A 9,384-nucleotide genomic window follows, 5' to 3' on the forward strand; every position below is an offset into this window, starting at 1 on the left:
ATGGTTTTTGTTTTAGTACTTGCTACTTTGAATGAAGGCTCCCCACCCCCCCACCCCCATTCTTTAGGACTTTAAGCGTCACAAAATTTTGCTGTTGTGAGGGCTATTAATGTCAGTCAAGTGGCACCCGGTACCAGCAAGGAATGCTCCAAGTTAAGCCACGAGGTGCTCTGCACATAAAAATACTTGCGCTGCCTTTTTGCTTCCTTTCTGCCCACAGCAGACAACCTTCCTTTGCCCCTGATTTTATTGGAAAAGTTTCCAATATTTTTCTAGTCCACATGACGCCGGCGCACGACTTTATACGGATGCTGTCTAGCTGAGGTAGACTGCAATCACTGCTCGGGGCTTTTCTGGTGTTTGTACGGGTTTTTTGCCCGAGGGCGGGCTCTTTTTCGCGGAAGGCCTTCTCTCTGATGCCTGGGCAGGGCTGCGGAGGCCGCGGGGTGACTCGGTGCGCGTCCGGGACCGGCCCCAGCCTCCACACCGGCGTGTAACTGCCGGACACAAGCACTAGAACCCGGGGCCGCCGAACTTTCCGAAGGAAGTCCCACACTTCCGGTCACTCAGAACCCCAGCAGGCGTTGAAAGTGGGAGGGACGCGCGACCTCTCGGCAACGTCACTTCCGCAGTGGGGCCAAGATGGCGGCGGCGGCAATGGACGCGGACGAGCTCCGGCAGCTGAGGCGGCGCTTCCAGCAGGAGGCCGAGTCCTTGCTGGGGGCCTCGGCGCTCCGGGGCCACGGAGCGGAGGCCGGTAAGGGGTCCGCCAGGGCCCGCGCCTCCCGACCGGACCCGACTGCCCGAGGCCGGAGGCGGGGAGGAAGTGACCCACCCCCGGACTCTGGCAGGCTCCGCCCCTTTGGGGGATGACGCTCGCGAGCCTTCCCCCGCCCATTCCCGATGGTGCGCGCGCCTCCTTTCCCCTCCCCGCCCATCCCTGTGAGTGCCCAGGTGCGCGCCGCCTCCTCCCCGCCCATCCCCGCGGGAGTGCGCATCCTTTCAGGGCCTGAGAGGATATGGGTGATCACTTATAAGAGGGAGAGTCGGTCTCCCCTCCCCTCTAGACAGGTGGAGGGTCCGAACCCCGAAGGTGGTCCCCTGGCTGACAAACGGGGAAACGGAGGCCCGTGAGAATTTGGCGGGAGGTCCGTTCAGCACTCCGTTTTGGGGACGTGCCGGAGAGTTGTGGTAGCCGAGCCCGAGACCAGGGGGACTTCACCCCCTCCTGCCCACTTAGAAGTCACTTATGAAAGGGCTTTGGGGCGATCGGGCTCCTGTCCTGACTTCGCCACCATTTCCCCTGTTCTTAATCTCCTGTAAGGAGTCGGAACTCCTCCCGATACATTGTATCAGAATGAGTTTGCAGAGGATACATTGTATCAGCTCGGATCCTTAGTAGGGGATACATTGTATCCTCTCGTTAGTCCAGACTTCCCGGTTAAATCCCTGCACTGTGGGAGGTCTCACTTTCCTGAGCGTCCCCAAGGATGATGGAGATCAGCCTCATCCGGCTTTTATTTACGGGAAACGAGGCCGGCATTTTGAGAATAAAAGGCCTTTCCTCCCCCATATGTTTGCATGTAAGAGTCTGGACTTGAGTCAGGACGTTAATAATGACTTTCATCTACTGCAGAGACCACCCAGGTTCTTTGCCTGCAGTGATATTCCTGTGTGTTGTCCAAAATGGACTCTCTCCACTGCCTCATTGCTTAGGGTAAAAGCACAAAACCTCTTCTTATTTGCAGAAGCGTCTGCAGCTGTTGAGAAAAAAGAAAAGCCTCTTCCAAGACTTAATATCCATTCTGCCTTTTGGATTTTGGCATCCATTGTTGTGACATATTATGTCGAATTTTTTAAAACTGTGAAAGAAAACATACAGACGAGTGGGTAAGAATTCAGTTTTGTGAGTAAATATTCTAGTAAATCTGTTTGTTTGGTTTTTTTTAATGTCTTGCTTTTGGTGACAAATGAAACGGCACAAGTTCTTTTTCAAGATCCCACTGGGAGGCTTTCTATATAATCCAGATGTCTTTGTTTTAAGCAGCCTCTGAAAACCACTGCTTTTCGGTTCTATGGGGCCCACTTTGGGAACATCTACCCTTTTAATCCTTTTTACCATGAGTTTTCAAGGCCTCATTTGCAGGCTATTTCCCCAGAGAATCACAAGCTGACACTGATCTGAGCAACCACAGTGGGACACACTGTAACTTGACTCCAGAATAGTAATGTCCTGAAAGACCATAACCAAGAACCATCTCTATTAATATGGACAGAAAAGTGTGTTTTGTTAAATTCATCCTGCAGTTCATTTTTTTATAACATTGTATTCTAAAACATAAAGCTTATGTATTACATACATGCTATAATGTTATAGCTCCGGGCAATTTCATCAGTAAGAAGGAACCCTGGCAGATCAGCACCTTTTCCACTTCTGCTCTTAGAGAGTTACCTGGAACACTGGGATTAGGGATCACTTTCTCAGGGGTCTTGTGCCAGTGTGGATGGCCAGAGCTTCCTGATTTCCCGATCACCTCTTGGTCCACTTGTTGCCTCTGTGTAGCTCTATTTTTATTTCTGTGTTTATTTTTTAAAAAGCAAAATTCTGTTGTTTAGTGAAATGAAACAGGTTTCTATAATAAGGCTCTGGGTTTGCGTTCAGCAGTGCTCAAGCACCTGATAGTCTGCTTGGTGAAATAGAACATGAATATAGAAGGAAGAATAATGCGACACAGACTGATTTTTTTTCTCAGGGCTGGTTTGGGAGCTCTGGGGGCTCTAGGGCTTGGAGAACGAAAAGGCTGTGCAGAAAACCTGTGCAGAAAACCTTCAGAACCCTTCATGGCTGAGCTGGGCCATGATGAATGTGGGGAGGGGGTGAAGACTGAGCTTCTGAGAGGCTTAGTTAGGAGTCAGCACCTGAGGAAACTTATTTCATCTCCCAGAGCCTCTATTCCCTCTCTTTTAACAAAGATTTCTTAAAAATAAAAGTAATTTAGCAAAACTAACTGATCGGAGTCCTTTTACATTTTTTTTCAGGTCTTCTCTGGGTCTGGATAGTCATTAAAATTATTTAACATTAAACACAATGCTTTGCTTTGGGGGGCTCTTCAGCGTACCTTCTTTCAGCCTTTTTGTTTGGTGTTTCCTTTGCTCTGAGGCGCCCCTGCCTCATTTGTTTTGGCTTTTCAGCTCCACACACCCCCTCCCACTTTTGTGACCGGGCTGGCTGTCTGTGGCGCCCAGAGCTCCCATCCTTGGGTTGCTCTGGGGCTCTTTGAGGCACCTGTGCTTCAGCCCCGCTGCAAGATCGCAGAGTTCCCAAGGGCGGGCCTGGGGTCCGAGCACTTACATTCCTCCAGGAGCCCCGGCCTTTATTTGTGGTCTGTCTGTAATTTGTCAGCAGTGACTTTGACCACGATGGACCCGACGGCCGTTCACTCCGTACCGCTCTTCTTTTTCTCCTTCAGGTGGCTGCTGGTTGGGATCGGCCTTCTGATCCTAAGCTTATCGATTGCATTTTACTGCATTTTGTATCTGGAGTGGTTTTGTGGGATTAGAGACTATGACGTCAAGTATCCGGCGCTGATTCCTCTGACCACGGCTACCTTCATTTTAGCAGGAATTTGGTAAGTGAAACACAGGGAAGAACAGCTCCCTTCTGGAGAAACCCCCACGGACAACAGAACGTTCCCAAGCAGATCTTCACCCTTCCCCTTATTTCCGGATCTGACACTGCATTGCTTTGGGTGTAGGGTAAATCGTTAAATTTAGAAGCAGCGGAATAGCTGTAAGTGGCGGCGTCTGTAGGCGCCAACCTCCGGGAGGTCTCTGGACTGCCGAAGGTCCTGTGGGGGGAGGCACAGATCGGCACAGAGCCCGTCTTAACCGCATTAGTAGTGGAGGAAGTGGGCTTGTGGTGACACAGTGGGATCCTGCGAATCCCTATTTGGGCCATCACAGGCTTCCTCCGCCCGTGGGCCCAGGCCTTGTGCTAATCATGGCAAGGTAGCTGTTTTCCGCCCTGCTAATCCACCATCTGAGGCTAGGGCAAGCCTCTCTGGAGATCAATAACTAAGCTTGATCGTTGTGCCTCTTTTATGCCTTGTTTTCTATTAATACTCCCACTGGACACAATTCTCTCCAGTTACGAACATCAGAAACATTATGTACCTGAAGGCTAAGTTCTTGAAGAATTATTTTTGTAATCAAACAGGGCAGATTGGGAGGTTTGGGGCTTTATTCCTTGCACTCCGTTGTGTGACTGTGCAGATGGCACCTCCTATAGAGAAATCTCTCTGTCCCCTTCCCATGTCTTTATCAGATCACCTTGATATATTTGTGGCCTGTCCTCCCGAAGACTTGGTCCAGTTGAATGACCTTTGCTAATGATCCCCTTTCTATGCGTAATAACAGTGTCTGACTTTCTCCCAAGGTTTTGCGTGCTCTGCGCTTTCAGTAGCTTTGGAAGTTTGTCCCTTAATGTTTTCAAAACGTGCTGTTCTAGAACACGTGGTACCGTGTGTCTCTGCGCTGCTCCAGCTCTTCTCTCACATTTCCTTTTTTTTTGGTGCCATGTGAACAATCCGGGACCACATAGTGTTCAGATGAGCTCCTGTGCCTTGGATGCTGAGACGAGTTTGTGGTAGAAATTCAGCAACTTCTACTTTGCCTCAGGATTTTCTTTTTTCCAGTTTCACTGGAATGTCCTTGGGATGATTTAGTTCAGTGCTTGGTGCCAAGTTTTCTAGATGCTTGTCCTTTCCCTGCCACTTGGGACTTTTGCCGTAATGCTCTTCCATCGTGTTTTTACTGTTTGGCAAGAACGTTTATATTCTGAACTGGCGAAGTCCTTAGTTGCCATGTCGCTTTACCTGACAAGGAGATCGAGTGATTACTAATTGATTCTCCTATCTAATTTAAAACATAGAAATAAGGATTTTTTTCAGATTTATCCTCATGTAATATCTGAGTTAATATTCTCACTAGAAATTTAAAAATCCATAATTTAACTATTGATTTGATTTTTAAATCACTTAATAGAAGCTACTCCATAGAGTTATATTCCATAGCTTTATTGTGGGATGCAGGTCTATCGGTGTCTTCATTATTTTTCCAGTGGAAGATAAACTCCGATAGAATGAACTGAATACTTGTTTTCTGAGCACCTGGTGGATCTTAGCTAATAAGGAACGACTCCTCATTAGGAAGCTGGGTACGAGATGGGGTGTTTTATTGGTTACAGCAACTCACAAGAACTGTCTTAAGTTCTGAAGTTCAGTAAAGGGTGTTGTGGTCTGCACCATTTGGAGGATTTCAATTCTCCAGTGAAGTTCAAGTTTCGGGAAGGAAGACACGGGGAATTAATGAGTATTAATTTTTATTACTGTGTTACCAACAAAGTGATACTCGGTCACACTTAACAGCCATTAAATCCAAATTGCTTGGTGAAGTGATTTATTTTAATTATGCTGGGGGGAAATTCAAATGATGACCATTTCTAGAGTGTAAAGCCTTTGTGTTTTTACCTGGGGAAGTCATCTGCTTCCTCTCTACAGAAGTACCATTTTCTGGCAGTGCTTTAGGGGAACACAGAGCACTTATTTACTCCACTGTAGAACATTTAGATGAGTCCGGATTAAGGATATTCATTTGTGAGCTAGGCAGATGGATCTCTGCAAGTTTGGGAAGCATTAGGTAGAGTGAAAGGTATATTTCCACACTGAGTCTGTTGCTATGGTTTTAGGCGTGTAACTAAATACAGCCTTGAAAGTAAAGAAAGACATTTATAGAGCTCGCTTAAAGTAAATATTTTTGTCAATGAAACCCTTTCAGTGTTTAGAGATGACAGGGTATGAGATAACGTACAGTGAGTATAAAGTGATTCCTTTTTAGGGTCAAGACAATTTACTACAAAATTATACCCCTCAATCTTCAGGGCTGAATCATGTACTTTACTATTTTACACAATACATTTCTTTTCCCTTTCTTTCACTAGACCTTCACTAAGACATGGGAAAAGGAGCCGAGGGGAGCAGGGGAATTGTATCTTTTGTTTCTTACAGCTTTGCTGCCAAGGAAACTGACTGCAGGACATAGGCAAGATTGACTTGCACAACCAAAAATTTTAGATTATTTCATGTCTAATGTGATAGAATTATCAGCAGAAGAATTGGTCTGTCTCATAAAAATATTGTAGAAATAATTACAATTTAAACATTTAAAAATTCTTTGCATGAAGTTAATTTGTTTTCTAGTCAGTTAAATATTTTTATTACTTCTATTTCCCAATGTATTCTACTCAGACCCACCCAGAAAGACACTGTCAAAAGAAAGACAAGTTTTGAAAAAAGATGACAATGCTAAAAAAAAAAAAAAAAAAAAAAAAAGTATTCAATTTATTTTTTGCCTTTTAAGATTTTTTATTTTTTATTAACAGTACTTAGTACAGTTCCTGGCATATGCTAAGTGCTTACTAAATGAAACTACTGAAATGGGGAGAGATTGAGGCAGGAAGCCAATTAGGAGACAATAATCTAGGTGAGAAGGGATTAGGGGCTGGACCTAGGTGACAGCTACTTATTGGATTTTCCAGCGGGTGTACACAGTGAGTTTTTTAAACATAACTTAAACTGGAATAAAAATTCCTTTGTACAAATACTACTTTTAGAAATCGAAACTGACTCATTTTTTTTCCTTTTCTTTTCAGTTTCAACATTGCCTTATGGCCCGTGTGGACACTTTTCACTCCTTTGATATTATTTACCCAGTTTATGGGTGCAATAATGCTTGTCTCCCTCCTTGGCTGACATTCAAGGTAATGATATTCATGAAATATGAATTTTAAGCAACAGATCGATGCTGGGGTTTTTAATGATATTTTACAATTTGACAAGTTGAGCAATTTATTTTTGAAATGTCATTAAGAGTGGGTTTCTTGCTCTCACTAAATGAGAGCCTGTGTGACTGAGGATAAGGAAGCGTGCGCCTTTGCTTTTATTTGTTTTAAGTTTGGGAACAAAAGTGTATCGTTCAGCTCGGGGGTCCAGTGGAGGTGGATTAGAGGGGAAAGGGACTTCTCTTAGGAAGCAACTGAAGAAACGCAGGCTGGAAGTCGAGAGGATCGTGGGAGTGGAGAGAAGGGACTGTGGGCATGAAATCCACCGGCTTGGCACCTGCCGGGAGTCGGGGCGAGAAGGGCTAACTTGGAGGCCGCACGCTGGACTGGGTGGAAGGAAGGTGGAACTGAGGAGGTAGAGTGGCTATGGGGGGAAGAGACCTGTTGACTTGGAGAGGTGGGTTCCAGCGTCCAGCTGGAGCTAGAGGTGGTGACTGGTGTTCAGTGCCGACTTTACACAGAGATGTGAATGAAGCTCCCAGAAATTGATGTTCAGTGGGAAAGTACAGAGCGAGGAAACCTGAGAAAGAGACCTCACGGATCCTCACGCCTTGTGTGTGAGACATGGACGACAGTCCAGCAGAGGAGACCCGGGAGATGTAATCATACAGGAGAAAACAGAGCCTAAATGCCAAGGAATAAGAGGCCATCGACAGGGTCAAAAGCTGTTTAGAGAGGTCAGAATTAAGAGGACTGAGAAAAGCCCATTGGATCTAGTAAGGAGATCATCGAGACCTTGGAGAAAGCCGGGCTACTAGGATGATATGGGGCTGGGAGTGAAAGGGAGGGACATGGAGGCAACCGGGATGGAGGACTTTTCCTGGGAGGTTAGCTGGCAGAGGCTCGTGGGACGTAGCTTGAGGGAATGGCAAGGAAATCTTCGGGAGAAGGCTTTTTAAGCTTGGAGAATGGGCATGTCGGTAAGGAGGAGGGAAGGAATCCGTTTATTTGTTTTAAAAAGGGGTTAGTGAGATGGGGTGTTTAAAGGGCAGGGTGATGGGGAGGAAACAGGGATGGAGCCACATTGGTGGGTGGGGTGGAGCTAGAGCCTTGGCAAGGAGACTGGCCACCTCCTTGTCAGTGACGGAGGAGAAGGTAGGGGCGGGGGCTGGCCAGTTTGGGAGCTAGGACAGACCCCCCCCCCCCATTTTCTTTGTATGTGATGGGAGGTCCTTGGGGGATGGCAGAGAGCGAGGCTTGGAATCGCCTCTGCAGGGAGGAGAAACGAGGCGCTGTCAGCCGGACGTAGTCTCCTTTTTGTCCCGGGCTGAGCAGGCGCTATGGCTTCTGTGTCGTTCAGCACCAGAGTAGGAACCTGGGGGTCGATCCTCGTTGGGGGTTATTGAGGCCTGACTGGTGCGCTTTTAGGGGAGAAGGTAGCTGCCTGTCGAGAACAGTAAGAAAGGGGAGGAGGGAGGTCCCAGAAGGGGTGGACTCAGCAGGGAGGGCTGGAGCAACCGGAGCCATGAGGAGCATGGCTTCCTCTCAACTGGACCTCAACTAGGGTCCTTGGAGTAGGGGATGGGTCTGGTGCCATCGGGGGCTTGGCGTGGTGATGAGTCATTCTATTCTGAATATTTTGGTGTTTGGGTTTTTTTAAAGATCAAAATTAATTTAAAATTCTTCCTTTTTGGTACAAGTTTAAACGATATTTTTCTTTTAGGTTTTAGATTGGAAGCAAATGTGTAAACACCAGACCAACAAAACAGAATGTGGATGAAGAATGGAGCAAGCCACAGAGAACTTCTGGCCTCTCAAACGGGACTTTTACGTGGAAAAGCGTGGCGCTGGCCTTTGCTCGAAATCGAGGTGGATTGGCTTCTTATAGCACTGCTCTGAGCTCAAGTTGTGGAGCTGCACTGATCAACTATCACATCTCAATGATTTTTTTAAAAATTGCAGTCTGAATTTTAATGATTTGGGGAAAGTATAGAATTTAAAGATTCTAACAGATCTGTGGGCAAAAGGGAAATTTATATTCTAGCTCTACAATCACTTTCGACATTTTTTTTTTTTTGTGGATTAATTTATTTCTACCCCTTTTTCAGGTAGATATGTAATTTTGTATGTTGGCTTCATGTGTCTTTAAAAGAATTACATTGTTTGTGCCTTTAAAACTCATTTGAGTAATTATGATATACTTTATTTTTTAAAAAGAATTGTTATTAAATGGGAGTTCTTGTTAAAAGTAGTACTTTCCTTATATGTCTTAATATTTAATTATTTCATATGTAAATAATTATGCCAAGTTTTCTGTATTTGTTTGGAGTTTTTCTAGTCACTTAAAATGAGTTTAATACTTTTTTTTAATATTAAATTACATTTTGCAGAAGATGCCTGTTATCTTTTTAGATGTGTTTACTAGAATTTTGTCCTCTTTTTGGGGAGAAACCTTTCTAAATTGATTGGAGAAATGTCTAAGGATGCATTAAAAAAATCATTCTTAATTTAAATATAGAACTGCCTAAATTTAAAATGTGCCTTTA

The 9,384-nt window shown here is 45.4% G+C and overlaps 1 protein-coding gene across 1 annotated transcript; it reads left to right on the top strand.

Moving 5' to 3' along the window:
* The first annotated feature begins 231 nt into the window (after positions 1-231).
* Positions 232-8,599, top strand: TMEM128 (transmembrane protein 128). The gene is made up of 5 exons (XM_003773381.4): positions 232-757; positions 1,749-1,890; positions 3,471-3,629; positions 6,710-6,817; positions 8,562-8,599. The coding sequence occupies exons 1-4, from the start codon at positions 643-645 to the stop codon at positions 6,807-6,809; spliced, it is 516 nt and encodes a 171-aa protein (XP_003773429.1). The 5' UTR covers positions 232-642; the 3' UTR covers positions 6,810-6,817; positions 8,562-8,599.
* The last annotated feature ends 785 nt before the right edge of the window (positions 8,600-9,384 follow it).

The sequence above is a fragment of the Sarcophilus harrisii genome, chromosome 6 (assembly GCF_902635505.1).
Source record: "Sarcophilus harrisii chromosome 6, mSarHar1.11, whole genome shotgun sequence".
In the NCBI taxonomy this organism is placed as follows: domain Eukaryota; kingdom Metazoa; phylum Chordata; class Mammalia; order Dasyuromorphia; family Dasyuridae; genus Sarcophilus; species Sarcophilus harrisii.

Excerpts from the sequence above, each read along its gene's own strand:
- TMEM128 (XM_003773381.4), top strand. The coding sequence starts at position 643 with ATGGCGGCGGCGGCAATGGACGCGGACGAGCTCCGGCAGCTGAGGCGG. Across the intron at positions 758-1,748 it reads GGGCCACGGAGCGGAGGCCG|AAGCGTCTGCAGCTGTTGAG; the intron begins GTAAGGGGTCCG and ends TCTTATTTGCAG. Across the intron at positions 3,630-6,709 it reads TTCATTTTAGCAGGAATTTG|TTTCAACATTGCCTTATGGC; the intron begins GTAAGTGAAACA and ends TTTTCTTTTCAG.